General features: G+C 43.3%; 1 protein-coding gene across 1 annotated transcript; it reads left to right on the forward strand.

Moving 5' to 3' along the window:
- The first annotated feature begins 2,433 nt into the window (after window positions 1–2,433).
- LOC105086067 (myosin regulatory light chain 12B) lies at window positions 2,434–14,912 on the forward strand. Its single transcript, XM_031439133.2, has 4 exons — window positions 2,434–2,573; window positions 10,865–11,063; window positions 13,362–13,523; window positions 14,418–14,912. The coding sequence occupies exons 2-4, from the start codon at window positions 10,880–10,882 to the stop codon at window positions 14,588–14,590; spliced, it is 519 nt and encodes a 172-aa protein (XP_031294993.1). The 5' UTR covers window positions 2,434–2,573; window positions 10,865–10,879; the 3' UTR covers window positions 14,591–14,912.
- Window positions 14,913–15,655: the final 743 nt, after the last annotated feature.

Genomic DNA, 15,655 nt, shown 5'->3' on the forward strand with positions numbered 1-15,655 from the left:
AGGAGACAGGAAGAGATAGAACCTAGATCACATATTGTAGGATTATTCTTAGGAAAATAAAAATGGATACTGCTCCTTCCGAAAACGGGAAAAGGTAGGTGGAATGAGTTTAATCGTAATTGGAGACTAAGTAAAAGGCTGAGGTTTGGAGAAAGGTCCATAGTGGTTTGATAGTAAATTATCTCAAACTAGAATTTTATTATTAAAGGGTGGTTATGAGGATTTGATGAGAATATACATAAAAATGCCTGCTGGTTTGTGTGGTACCAAGTAGATCCTCAAATAGTTTTAGATTTCATGAGGAGGTTCAATATGCCAGAATCGTGCCTTTGTAGGTCCTCCTTAAATGTCCAATTTCTTGATTTCCTTGAAACCCTGGTTTTTATCTTTGCTGTCCTAAAAGGCATTGCTGGAGCTAATCCCATATTGAAGAAATAGCCTGTTTCCCAAGTCTGTATTCTTTTATCCTAGGTTTCTATGTGCCTGCTCAAGTAGCAGGCAGCATAACTTTGCTTCCATATTTATCTACATACATTTTATAGTTGAGGTGAATATACAACTTGTTTTTTAGTTTAATGTATCTTAAATTATTTGTCACGTTTTGGCATAGCCACCATTTTTGTTTTGAGTTTTAAGTGTATTACCCTTTTTTTAAACCATTATTTTTAATGACCACAGTTAACAATTATCTGTGACAAGGATATGCCATAGTCATTTCCCAAGCACTAGATATGTCGATGTTCAGCTTTTCATTAATAAATATGAATGTTTTTCTTTTGAATCTAGAGAGAACAGTATACCCTAGAATTATTTTTTTTAGAACAGTGCTATCCAGTAGAACTTTCTGTGATGATGGAAATGCTCTCTGTGCTGTCCACAAGTGACTACTGAGCACTTCAAATGTGTCTAATATAACTGAGTTTTAAATTTACATTTAAATAGTCACATGTGGTTAGTGATCACTGTGCTGGAAAGCACAGTTCTAGAAACAAAGATGGAGATCAAAGTACAGTCAGTATCTCAGCTGCAATCTTAATCAAGGTGGCCAGGGTGAGGGCTTATGGGATGGTAACAGACCATACTTGAAAGAGCTCTGATTCGAAGACCTCAGAAGCCAAAATGTTCTGATGAGTATAAACAGATTAAACTACTGGACCAAAGGGAAGACTGCAGCTAAGTGAAAGTGTAAATATTTTAGAATCAGAAGTGACTTTTCAGCAATTGCTTTCAAACTATTGAGAAAATGCACTCAGTTAAGGACCTTGCGGCAGTGCTACTAGGGTGGGGATCATAGGATCACCATCACCTGGGTGCTTATTGTGTTAGAAATACAGATTATTGCCTCACCCTCGACATACACAGAATCCAAATACCTGGGGTTGAGGCTCTGGAATCTTGGTTAGCAAGCCCCCAGGGTTTTCTTACTGGTGCTACTGTTTTATAAGAGTCCTGAACACATGGTTCCTACCATCTAGGGATTCCTAATCAAAGATTTCTGGATTTCTCGTCGTATTTTTCCGTAATATAAAAGACGATTATTCATCTCCCCAGCATCGGGCGTACGTTCAAGCAATCACAAGTGCTTAAAAAAAAGGTTTGCTATTAACTATTCCCCATTATCCAGAAGTAGTACTATTCATCTATATTATTACAAGGTGAGGGAACCTGAAGCTTATAGCCACAAACAACATCTAGAACAAAACTTGGATAATAGTTTCGTGATTTCCTTTGTTTTGACCAAAAGCATTATGTAATGTGTGCGCGCTTGGGTGTGTGTGCTTAACTTTGTATTGTCTTTAATGAACCAAAGGAAAGCAAATAATTTGAATAAAGCTTTTCTGTGCTTGAAAGGGGAAACAGTCGTAGGCTGACCGTGGCCTGTGAGGGTAAGAAAGGAGGAGGAGAGGGTAAACTGGACGTGCAGTTTAAAAAGAAAGGGTTTTCCAGCAGGCGGGAGACCGCCCGGCCGCCGCCCTCTTACCTTCCCCAGTATGACGTGGGACGGACCTAAAAAACTGCTCGTTTTACGTTAAGTTCAAGTTTAACCAGGCGAGCTGTACTTCTATTTGCAAACTCCCGCAGCCCGGGGTGGGCGTCGCCCGGCGCCCCTCGGACCCTGAGGGCTCGCGCCCGCCCCGCCGGGTCAAATTCCAGGCCGGCCCCGCGCCGGCGGCCAGGGAATGCGGAAGGACTGCGGGACCGCGGCGGACGGCGGGGAGGCAGGGCAGGCCGAGGGGCTCGAGCCGCGCCGCCGGCGGGGAGAGCCGCCTCAGAGCGCACGGGCCGAGGGAGACAAGTGAAACCGAGGCCGCGGTCGTCGGCCCGCGCCCGGAGCCCGGGCGGACGAGGCAGCCTCGGCCGCCTCCTGAAAAAGAATGGCGGCGCATCCCCCCCGTCCCGAGATGGATCCCGCCGCGCCTCCCGGTGCGTCTTCCGGCGCGTCTTCCGGTCCGCCTCCCGAGGCAGGAAGTGCCGGCGCCGCCGCTATCGCGCCACAGCCCAGCGCTCGTCGCCGTCGCTGTCTCTCCTCTCGCGCCGGGCAGCTCGGGTTCTGGTTCTCGTGTCTGGCGGCGGTGAGTGGCGCTCGCCCCCGCGCGGGACACCGCAGGGGCCGCCCCCTCGCCTGCCCCTCCCGCCGGGCGCCCGCGGCCCGACCCCGCCCCGGGCGGCCAGGGCGGGGGCTGCGGGACCCGTCCGGTGGGGCGGGGAGGGTCGGCCGGGAGGTCTGGCCGCTGCCGACCCGAGCCTGGACGTCCAGGGGCCGGGAGGCTTCGGGCGGATGGAGCCGGGCCGGGGAGCTGCCCTGCCGGACAGGGTGGCCGGTCCCTGCGCTGCGTCACCCGGCCGGCTTCGCACACCTGGTGCGGCGCACAGCCCTCGGCCCTCCTCCGGCGCCTGCCGGGGCGGCCGGGTGTCGAGGGCCTGCTCTGAGCCGCACACGGTGCCGCAGGCTTTGTGGGCGGACGGGGTCTGCGCGCATGGTTCTTGGTCGGAGTGCGCGGTTGGTATAGGCTAAGACGTAACGACTTCCGTAGGAGTTGTAACTCCTCGCAGCATCGTGCATCTTGTAAAGATTTAGTTCATTCGTGCTGAGGAAAAGGACAGGTAACAAAAATCAGGATAAGTTTACTGAAAAAAAGAATCGTGACCTCATTGAAGGCCTTCGACTCAGTCCCCGGAGGGAGAACTTAGAATTTCTGGCCGGGATCTGTGGCAGGAGGTAACAAGACCAAAAGCTCAGGAGACGGGAATTGGGTCGTGTGAAAAGGAGACTGTGGGCAGACCAGCCTGAAGGGAACAGAACTATAATGGGTAATAGTTGGAAATAGGCAGGTAGATCAGTGGGGCCTTTTCATGGATGTCTTGAAAACTTGACGAGCAATAAAAGATTATGTAAGAGGCATTAGGGAGTCATTTTGGATTCTCCACTAGGGAGTAATATGAAGAAAGGGGACTGTTTAGAGAATTAGTTTGGCAGCCTTTGTTTAAGATGGCTTTGCAGTGGTCCTTCGGTAAGAAAAGAATCACAGCATTTTAGAATTCAAAAGAACCTCAGAGGTTATCTTTCGTTTTATCATTGAGTAAACTGAAACCCAACGAGGTGAGATAATTTGTCCAAGGTCACTTGAGGGGGTCACGTGGTGCCACCCATTTTTCTCTAGGCGTTAGGTGGGTCCTCCCTCCCAGAGCTGATAGCTAAGTGCACGGCTTCTTGTTAGTTCAGGCTCTGTTCAATGAGACAGCTTCTATGATGGCTGACTCGATATTCATTTATGCTTTCATGAGACTTGAGTTTGGACAGGATGAACTGCAGCTTCTGCCGGGCAGGTCCCCAGGTGAGGGTTGCTGTGGTTAGGAAAGAGCAAAGGACTGAGGGCCCCTATGATTGTCTTTCTCCCAAGATTCACAGACAGTATATATCTATAGATGATTTTCATTACCAGCAGCTTTCGGATCTTCATCCTCAATCTGCATTTAGCTGTGGTGGCTTTGCTTGTTACCTGCAACCAGTGATCCACATTTTCCTGGTAGCGCATTTCAGCTGCTTGACATCAGAGCCAGTGCTGCAAGCTCTGGAGCTAGACTCCCTGAGTGTGGTCCTGCATCTAGGCCCTACCATTTTCTAGCTGTGTGGCTGCGGGCAGATTATTCGCTTTGCCCTAATTTTCTCATCTGAGAAATGGGAATAATAACAGTACTTATATCATAAGTTGTGAGGATTAAATGTGTTAATGTATATGAAATGCTTAGACCAGTGCCTAGCACATAATTAGCACTCAATTACTAGCTTTTATTAGTACTGTGTGTTTCAGGTATGAAACATGGAGTGACTGGTAAGTTTTACTAAGGATTTCTTGGGGAGGAGTCCAGTGGAGTTTATGTTGAACCATAGGTAGACTATAGAGAAAAGCTGCTTTGAGGAGTCAGATCCAGGACCTACCTTATAAAGAACATACGTACCTGTGATTCTGTTTGTGATAGTAAGGAAGCGTATGTATCTATTCCCTTAACTAGTATTTATTGAGCACCAGCCATGTTTAAGGCACTCTGCTTGACCCTGCAGTCCAAGGTGGAAAAGCTAAATACCACAAAAATGTACATGTAAATGGCACAGCAATAGAATACTAATGGGCAGTAAAAAAGAATGAACCACTGATAAATGCAACATGATAATGTTAATCTCAAAAACACACTGAGTGAAAGAAGTCTGGCTTGTAGAGTACGCACTGTATACTTCCATTTATAAAAAGTTCAAAGGTAGGTAAAACTAATCTTTGGTGATGGAAATCTGAGCAATGGTTGCCTATGGGAGAGGCTAATTGACTCAGAGAACTTTCTGGAGTGATGTTAACATTTGTTACTTGTTTGGGGTGGTGGTTACATGGGTGTACATATTTACAAAAACTCATTTTTAAGACCTGTACATTTCACCATGTATAAATTTCACTGCAATAAAACCAAGTGGTAGTGGAGTACAGAGGGTGGAAAGTTTACTGCCAACTGGGACAATCATAAAGTCCATAATAAAGAAATGATAGCATTATTATGTGTGTGGTAAATATTAAAATACATATACTGTGGGGAAGCTTAACTGGTGTTAAGAGAAAAGCTATAAAATTGAGTTTGGCTCTGTAAAGACATAGTAGATATAATAACTTATGGAGCTGATTATATATTTGCCTAAATATGCAGCATAAAAACAATAATACATTATTGAGTATGTTAGGTTAGTTTTGTGGGGTGTTTTAACTTGATTATATACTGAATTCTCTTGATGATTGCTGTTTTCAGACTGTTGCTCCTGTATCCAGTCATTTGATATTCCCAGTTTCACAAGCACTAGTCTTGACTCCAGTAATGACCATGAGAATACATCAGAAATGTCTGAAGTTTCTGATAGACCTTGGCAAAGATGAGAATTGAATCAAACATGACCTTGGGTTTTAGTCCAGGATCTACTCTCTGCTCTTTTGGGATCATCCACTCTCAGGCCTCACCTTGTGCCTCTGCTCACAAATCGGCCTTGCCAATGGAGACCCTCTAAACATCCTGCCCCCGGGCATCTCTACTGTAGCTTGGCTAAAACTCGAATTCTTTATCATTCCTTTGCTTATAAAACTAGCTTCTCCCTCCCCCAGTTACCTCATTTTTGAGTGGTAACATTATACAATCAGTACTTGAGAAAAGCCCAGTCACTGAAGACAAGCTCTGAAGGAAACTCCAATTAGGAAGCAAGAACTACTAGCAAATGAGCATAGAAATCAGCCCGAAGAATAAGATAGTGGTGATGGGAATGGTGAGGAAGGGATGGCTCTGTTACAGTTAAAAGAAGAACTCACAGAACTTGGAGAGAAATTGAGTAGAAGGAATTAAAATTTGCTAAGCAGGAATAGAAAGTCCCCTATCCAGTGCAGACTTGGCTATGGCCCCTTCAAGTTTTAAAAATTCTTTGGCTATAATTCTGAAATAAAGGCATTGCCCTATTAAATGTTAAAGACACTTTATTAGTTTTCTATCACTATATAACAAATTACCCCAAAACTTAGCCCCTTAAGAAAACAGTGAACGGCTTCTCAGGGTCAGAAATCTCAGGGCAGCCTAGCTGGGTGGTTCTCGTTCAGGATTTCCTGGAGCTGCGGTCCAGATAGCCACTGGGTTTGCAGTCATTTGAAGGAAGATCAGCCTCCGAGTTGGCTGACTCACCTGGTTGGCAAGTGGGCACTGGCTACTGGCTGGAGGCCTCGGCCCCCTGCCCTGTGGACCTCTCCAGAGGGTGGTGTGATGCCCTCAGGGCCTGATGCTGGCTTCCCCCAGACTGAGCAGTCTGAGAAAGAGCGCAGCAAAACCTGCGACACCTATTATGACAAAGGCACACGTCATCATTTTCACAATATCCTGTTGGTTATGAAGGGTGAAAGAATATGCCACTTTGGCATGAAGATTATTTTGAGCTGAAGGCAATTAAGAAGAAGGAGACACAAGAAAAGCCCTTTGCCCTCCCCCCAATTTGCCTAAAAGCAGGACACAAATTTACAAAGGTGTCCTTCCTTCCCTCTGCCAGGAAGGACAAAGGTTACTCTCTGGCGAAGACTTTAGACTCTTCTCACTGGAGAAGGGCCTGACTTGAGTCTGTGTGAGAAGCCTTGCCCTTGTTTATTACTGTGCTTTTAACCCTCCATTACTAGCCTCTCCCCTTCACACACACCTTTCTTCTTTTGGCTGCAGCTGAAGGTAATATTTAACCCAGAGTTCTAAACTACCTCTGAGAGTTGAATTTTCCCTGCGTATCTCCCATGTATACATGAGCTAATAAATTTGTTTGTTTTTCTGTTGTTAATCTGTTATTACAGGGTGTTAGCCGACAACTCAGAACCATAGCCAGTGCCTGTGTGTTAGTAGCCATAGCTGAAAAGACCTTTAATTCTCTCTCTGGTCCTAAGGCATTTGGGGGATGGAAAAACAGCAAGAACAGATACAGAAGTTAAGGAAGGGCGTGGTACTTGGGCACATACTAGTGGTTTGGTGTTCCTGAGGGAAGGGTACAGAGCAGAGAATGGCTCGGGATGAAGCTGGAAAGGTCATTCTGGAGCAGGGAAAGGAGGACCTTGTGTGCCATGCTTAAGAACTTGTCCTTTGTCCGGCAGGCGGTGGAGAGCCAAAGGTTTCTCCAAAGGGAATGATACGGTCATATTCATGTTTTGCACACCTCTGGCTGGAAGACAAGGAGTAGTTTAGAGGGGACCAAAAAGCAAGGAGCTGGGTTAGTTGGCCATTGAAATACTCTGCCCAAAGAGTTGATGAGGGCCCAGCTCAGGGAGGTGGCAGAGGAAGATGAGCAAATCTGGTAAGTATTTAAGAGGCAGGGCTGGGTCGCTCAGGGAGAGGGGTGAGTTGGGGATGACTCCTAGGTTTCTGGCTTTGTGAGTAAATGATGGTGCCATTAACTGACAGAAAACAGAAAGTTGAGGAAGTTTAGGAGGGGGATGGTAATTCAGTTTCTAGTACGGTGATTGTGAGTGTCTGTGGGATAGCAGGCGGGCGCCTTTCACAAGCACAGTTGGGTGTTTGAGCCGACCGGAAGGGTCAGACCTGGAGGTACAGACGTGGGAGTCATAGGTGTTATCAGAGCAGCGAGAGTCAGTGAGATCATCCAAGGAACGCAGAGTGAAAAGAACTTAATAAGCCGTGGGCTGCTGGAACACTGGGAAACGTGAATATTTAAGTGAGTGGAGGAGGTAGGAGCCTAACAGGAAAATGTAGGAGGACCAGCCACAGAAATAGAACTGACGGGAGATTGATGTCACCAAGTCAGATACAGCGTTTTACACAAACCAGTCTTTCCAGTGTGGTGTTCAGGAGTCTCCTTCATCAGAGTGGAAGGCCTTCAAGGTTGGGAACCTTGGGCTGTCTTCCCTTTGAGACACTTCATTTCTGCTGTTACAGTTCACCAAGGGCAGGGGTTGTTGAGGCCTGAAGAGAAGAGAGTTAAAATGGTGTCAAATAGCAGAGTGGTCCAAAGACACTTAGACTGGCTTTGGCGATGCAGAAGCGGTTGCAGGAGAAAAAAGAAAGCCAGATTGTGGTGAGTGGGAAGTGAGAAAGTGGAGAAAGCCAAGACATTTATCTCAGAAGGTGAGGAGACAGAGGATGGTACTTCATTTGGGGCCAGAGTTCTCTTCAGATTGATTTGCTCCCACTTTGCCTCACTTTTCAGCTGATGTTTCGGTTTCAGTTGATAATTGTGTGTGTGTGTATGTGTGTGGGTGTGTGTGTGGGTGTGTGTGTGTGCTTTTTATAGGTACCATATACAGTACCAGTGTGCGCTGGTTTTAAATGGCATACAGAGGGAAAGTAAGCTTTTTTCCTTTGAAAAGAAATCGCAGTGAGCCGTATCTGCTCTGTAACGTGTTTTGATTGGCGACTCAGGCTTGTTCACCAGATAATGGCTTTTCTAGCCTTCCTGGGTTACCTCCCCGTTCTCTCTCAAAGGCATTTTTCCTAATAAAAATCCTTGTGTGTTTAATCCTATCTTGACCTCAGTTTCTTGGAGAACTCCAACTAAGTTTCAAAAATGTTTAAATATAATATACTTTAGGGTTAGCCTGATAAAATTTAACCGATTAGTTTTTAAAAATAAAGACTTGCTCTTTGGGAGGGTTTTCTCAGTGACTCTATCACAAACATAATTTGCTGATACTGAGAGATAAAACTAATTCTTACCTTCAGATTTACCGTCATTTATTCCTATGAATCTTGAAGAAATAGAATCATAGAATTTTTAGCATAAGAAAGAATTTTAATCCAACAGTTTTGGTATGTGAAGAATTAAAGCAGAGTCAAGTGCCTTGCCAGTGGACCACAATCTGTCTCTGATTTAACCTTCAATACAACTAAGGTCAACATAACAAGCTAAATTACAGGAAGGAGAGAATTAACATGTATTCAGGCCAAGTGTGTGGGGAGGGGAAGGAGTTGGAATGTGAGAGTAAGGACTCTTAAGACTGGTGTAGTTCTGGTCAACACCTCTAAGCCAAGCTTCAAAACACCCTGGGGGGTATTTTTTTAGATTGAAGAAAGAGAAGTAAACAATGTAAATTAAAAATCCAAGACTAGAAGTCCCAGAGACCCTGGTCCAAAATTCTCTTGCTGAGCCACTGCCCAGCCAGTCATCTGCTTTCACACAATGGGGCTGCAGAGTTAGGGAACAGTCCCCAAGCCACCCTCATGTCTGACACCAGTTGCAAGTTTGATTCCCCAAGATGACCCTCAGGTTCAATAATTCGCTAGGACTCAAGAACTCACTGGAAGCTGTTAGACCTATGGTTATTATTTATTACAGTAAAAGGATTCAGATTAAAATCAACCAAGGGAAGAGACACCTGGAATAAAGTCCAGGAGAATTCCAAATGCATGGCCTCCAGTGGTCCCCTCCCATGAACAGTGTTGACTTCTGGCAACAAGGTGTGACAGTGCGTGGAGTATTGCCAACCAGAGGAGCTCACTCAGTCCTTGAGAGCCATGGTTTTTATTGGGACTCTGTCACATAGACTTCAGTCTCCAGTTCCTCTAGAGGTCAAGCTGATAACACGTGACCCAAAGCCCCCACGATAAATCACATTGTTCGACTATCTGGTATGACCCAAGACCCCAGATATACCAGGCAGGACATTCTAAGGGCTTAGAGATTACCTCCCAGGAGCTGAGGACAAAGGCCAGACCTCTCTTTGGGCAAAATTAAATTCTTAACTACACAAGGGCCATGGATTTTTTTTTTTTTTTAATCTACGTAGTACCTATTGTAGGGCAGTTATGAACATTGAATAAGACCTTGGATCAAAAACTTATTCTGGTGTCCATGGGCTTTCGAGGTTATATGTAGCTAATGGTGAAGCTGAGATTGGAACTCAGGCCTTTTCTAACTCCAAAGCCAATAGTATTTTTGTGTTGTATTTATTACATTATTTGAAACTGCAAATGAAAAGTGGAGTGAGGAATGTCCATTCTGTTTGACATTTAAATTATTGGTGGCTTTCAGTAGAGTATTTGAGGCTACCACTTAAAGCCATCTTACAGAGAACTGAGGAGTGATTGGGAAGATGAGGAAATGGGGAGGGTGGAATAGTAGGCTGCTATCCTAAAAGTTTTGTCAAGGCAAAGGGGAAGTGAGAATGTAGCTAGAAGGGATACAAGATTCAAGGTGTGTTTTGATGATTTTTTTTTAAGATGAGAGCCTTGTGAACACGCACCATACAGTGAGTGTCCTCGTGCCTTTGCATGTGTTGTTTAAATCTCACTTGCACTGCCTTAAATATTACTGTGTTTTGCTGTAAAACTGAGGATTGAGTGAGCTTCTCTGGTATTCAAACCATGTTTTGAGGGAAAAAACCAAGGCTCAGAGTTATGCAATATTGGTCGTAAAGTAGAAATAAAAGGTATGCCCACTGCATGGGATCGTCGTGAGGATTAAGTGGACAGTCCTTGTGAAAGCAAGGAACGAGCTTTGGAGCTTTTCTTTTGAGGGGAGCCCCACCATCATTCTGGTGTTTGGCACGTGGTAAGCACTTGGTGAGTGCTAGCTGTTGTTACATACTTTAATTCTCACTTAGTAAAAATGAGTTCCGTGAAATTTGGGGAGAAGAAGCTATATCAATAATTTCTATTCTGTGTCTTAATTTTTTTAACTACTTTTTTCCTAGCCATTTAATGGTCACATTGGAAAACAGTTTAAATGAATGTTTATTCCCACTCGAATTAATATTTCTATATTATTTTTACTCACTAACTTTAGGTGTTATGAGTTCTTTTTTTGCTTTATGTTTTATGCATTCTTTTTTGGCTTTATGTTCTTCTCTTTTTAATTTAGAATTAAACAGCCACCATGTCGAGCAAAAAGGCAAAGACCAAGACCACCAAGAAGCGCCCCCAGCGCGCAACTTCCAACGTGTTCGCCATGTTTGACCAGTCACAGATTCAGGAGTTCAAGGAGGCCTTCAACATGATAGATCAGAACAGAGACGGTTTCATCGACAAGGAGGATCTGCATGATATGCTTGCTTCTCTAGGTAGGCTTTTGTGTTCTTAATGTGCCCACTTCCCCCAGATGATAATTCAACGTTTTATGAATTATTTTTTGTGTGATGTACAAATACCCATCTCCTGATCTCAAAGGTCTTTTGAGAGATGCTGGATGGGAGGTGCTGTGCTGAGGCTTGGCCAGGCACAAGAGGAGAAGCCTGCACGGGTGGGGGCCTGGCAGCTCCTTGTCTGTCCTGTTAGCTAAATGCAATAGGTCTGCTAGCGGGAAAGCTAAGGGATGACTAGGTGGCAAAATACCAGAATCTGAAATAAAAAGTGTAGCTAATAATAGAATGTACTTAGTAATAAAGGTTGAGGACGGGTTGTAAGACAGAGTTGACGTCATAAGTGATAATGATCATCTCAGGGAGGAAGGGCAGTGCCCTTCTGAAAAAGGGAACACAGGGAAGGGGACTTTCACAGTTCATAATTTTTTTTTTATAATTAAAAGGAAATGTGAAGTTACAAGATTCAAAGCAAACATAAACTCCCTTTGGCATTTTGGTTATGTGAGTGTTAACTTACTGTTCCTTTTATGGTTTTGTTGTTTGTTTAGATCTTGAAAAGAGGGAAGGGAGGAAATTTCCTCCACATTCTGTCTGAGTCGGCAATGACTTTGTAATTGGAAGAAGGGGATGTCAAGCCGGTGGGTTCTCGATGGGCCAGAATGACAGGCAGGGAAGAGGGTGCATGCAGTTCAGGGACGGCCTCCAGTTAGGCTCTGTACTTCTGCATTCTTGTGTTTGACTGTTAGCCTGAAAGGGCAGTTAAAGTGTCGGAAGGCAAAGAGAGAGAAGTTATTTCTTTCCTTTTAGTAACTACAACACAATTTTATTTCTCTTATTTTTAATTTTTTCTCCTAACATATTATTTTCAAAAATTTTAAGCCTATAAAAAGTTGAAAGAACAATATAATGAACCAGCATACATCCTTTACCCAGATTCAGCAATTATTAACATTTTGCAACATTTCCTTTATTCAGAGTGGAGTAGAATCAAGATACTGATCTAACTTGTTGACTTGCTGGTGGGGTGGATTCCAGCATTTTCCACACTCAGAATAGCTCAGTAAGTGTACTTTTGGGGTAGGTCACTAGTAAAGAAGGCCACAGTGGAAAACTGAGGGACTTAGTCATATTACAAAGATTGAACACTCACTCTGCTCCTAGTAGATGCGCCGTGTTTGTTGGATGAACGAGTAATGGTGGAGTAAGAGGCTGACTCTGGGGCCTTCCATTTTGGGGGACCCCATGCCTTTAAAGATACATTGTAGCTTTCAGATCAACAAATTATATTGGACGCTTTAAATGGACCTATAGGTGCTTAGCCTAAATCAGTTCATTTTAAATCCCTGTGTATTTATTTGTACCTATGTCTTCTTGACACATTTGGGTTACATTTTTTCACACAAAAAATTGCTGCAAGAGAGTTGGGTTAAATCAGAAGGTAAAAAGCATTTCTTTTTAGCTACTTTAATTTATTTGAAGAATCTTGAGATTAATTTTGGGCTAATTTGTACTGGTGTGTTGAATAGGTAGAATGAGTATGGTAAGACAGATGACAAGTTGGCATTTAAATTTCACCCAAATTCCTAGGAGTAAACTTATAAATGAACTAAAGTTCTAGACTTGACTATCATTAGTACTTAGTTGGGTGTAATAAGGGGATGCTTACATATAGATGTTCTTTCCATGTCTGAGAATCTTACAAACTTAACGTTGTCAGAGGCCTTTCAGATACCAACTTCAGCCAATTTTACAGGTAAGAGTAAGCCCTCAACAGTTTCCCCCTTCTCCCAGGTCACACAGCCAGTGGCAGAACTCGTATTCCAACCCACTGTTCAAGAACCTTTGTTCAGGGCTGCTTTTCCTGCACCCTGAGGACCTCACAAATGCCAGGACAAGGAGGAGCTCTTTGTTAACTCCCACCAAGTCTGGCCGTTGCAGAGGAATTTCTCCCAACTCCAAGGGGAGGGTCAGGGGGTCCCCTCACCACTGTGCTGGACGAAGGAGAAGTCTTCTCAGTTGGCCCTGAGATTTCCCATCACGAGCAATACTACACAAGACTGTAGTTGAGCAACGTGAGCCCAGAATGCATTTTTATAATGATCTATCAAGGACTTTTTATGTTGTGAAAAATTGTCTTTTTAAATGTTCTTAATGTAAGTTAGTTGAAAAATTAGTCTCATGTGATGATGATGTAACTTTTTAAAATATGCTGGGGACCATTACAATAAATTATTTATTGAAATGAACTCTTTGTCCTTAAACTGTGACATTTTATAGGGAAGAACCCAACTGACGCGTACCTGGACGCCATGATGAATGAGGCGCCGGGGCCCATAAACTTCACCATGTTCCTCACCATGTTCGGCGAGAAGCTGAATGGCACCGACCCCGAGGATGTCATCAGAAACGCTTTCGCCTGCTTCGACGAAGAGGCAACCGGTAAGTGCTCTTCGTTTGTTGGTGCCCAGCCTCATTCCTGACTATGTGAAGCACTTTTTAGGAAATGAAAACGATGAGTAAAATACAAATTTTCAAAAAAATGAATAAAAGGAAACTGTCACTTACAGTAGGACCGTCCCACAGAGAACAACTGGAATGGTATGTAGATCATAAAGCTACACAGTGTGTGCTGTGAATCCTTGAATTGGTTCTGAGCTTCCTGAAAGACAAAGGGAAAATTGTTAAATGGTGTTTCTTAGACAAGGAAATTACTTAACTTATTCAGGAAATTTTAAATCTCACCAAGAAGTATGTATCTAATTTGAACAGTTAAAATCTTAGGGTTTTTTTTTTTCTTCTTATTTTAAAGTGTGTAAAGCCTAGCTGTTCTCTTTTCTCACTCCGCGTTTTCCCCTTTCCTTCTGTGTTAACACTCTGCTCCGCCATGCTCCCCCACCCACATCTCCTCAGATTCACCTCGCAGCTCCATCCTGCTCAGTGGCTCTGCCTTTTCAGACTGCACCATCCTCCTCCCTGCACATCTGCTCTTGGCACCACTGCCTTTTTTTTCTGGACAGCCCCCTTTTTTTCCCTCTGTATGTCTGAAATACTGGGTATTTTTTTTTCTCCTCTGGAAAACACTTGTTCAAATTAATTACCCTTGTAAGCATATGATCTATCAACTGAGCTTTTAAAATGATTTAATCTAATATTAATACAGAATTCTATAAGTAATAGGAAAACATAATGATGTAGCTACATGTTGCCTTGGTTCGCTAATTTGTTCACGTAAGTATATGTATTGTGAAATCTTGTAAGACTGACCTAGTTGAGAACCGAATCAGTAAAGTGCCAGGAAGTGCTCATGACTCCCTTCTTTCTGTTGCCTCCCAGGCACCATTCAGGAGGATTACCTGAGGGAGCTGCTGACGACCATGGGCGATCGGTTCACAGACGAGGAGGTGGACGAGCTGTACAGGGAAGCGCCTATTGACAAAAAGGGGAATTTCAATTACATTGAGTTCACGCGCATCCTTAAACATGGAGCAAAAGACAAAGACGATTGAAGGAACTTTAGCTAAAACTTTCCTATTACTTTGTCTTACTCTGTGTTATTTCCCAGGCACTTCCCTTCCCCCCTGATAGATCTGTTGCATGCAACTTATATTCACAGCTTTGCCTGTTTTTGGTGTATTTATTCTAGACCTTTCTGCCACTTAGCACTTGTATAATCAGACTGCATATGGGATGAGGTTGTAAATTGTACTGAAAAATAGATTGCGAATAAAAATCAACAAATGTGAAAGCCCAGGAAAATATATCCGGTATTTCTGGTTTTGCTGGATTTTTACATTTTTATATAATAAAAATGCTATTTTGAAATAAAAATTATGCTGACTCAAATGGAATATAATGCAAAGTTAAACAAATAACTGGTAGTTGCGGGTAGTCTTTTTTTTAGATTTTCACCTTCATATAATTCAGATTTCATGGTAAAACTGATTTTTCACGTATTTGGGACAGTGGTCTTTAGAACTGTGTTCTTCAGTACAAATTAACATTATACAGTAAAAACTAGTTATGCCTTAGTTTTTTTCCCATTTTTTGTAAATCAGACATTTAAACTATGGGATGATAAATATAGAATGTGTATCTGAGAAAACATTTTATTAATCTGAGTCCAAGAAGATGAGGCAAAATTCTGAAGAAAAGAATAATTATTATTGAACATTTACTGTGTGTAAATCATTGCACGTGGACGGTTTTCATTGACTTGTCCCAACAACCTTGTGAGACAGGTTTTCATTAACCCTGTATTTCAGGGGCAGAACTGAGCTCCGGGAGTTGAGTGATTGAACTGAGTCACTCTCAGTGAGAGCCGGGGTCCCAGGCCAGGGCGCCCGACTCCAGGGCACAGGTGCTGGGACCACTGTGCTGTTGCTGACAAACCTCAAATGCCTAGAAGGTCAAGCATTTCCATTACACTCTAACATAATTTTGTAGTCATTATTCAAATTTGAAATAATTTGGGGAAAACTTATTATTTGAACAGAATTTCAAAAAATTCTTGCCAGGTAAAAAATAGAAGACAGATTATAAGCAATGTAATGCCTGAAGGCAGTTCACATAGT

This window comes from Camelus dromedarius, chromosome 32 (genome assembly GCF_036321535.1).
Source record: "Camelus dromedarius isolate mCamDro1 chromosome 32, mCamDro1.pat, whole genome shotgun sequence".
NCBI lineage: Eukaryota > Metazoa > Chordata > Mammalia > Artiodactyla > Camelidae > Camelus > Camelus dromedarius.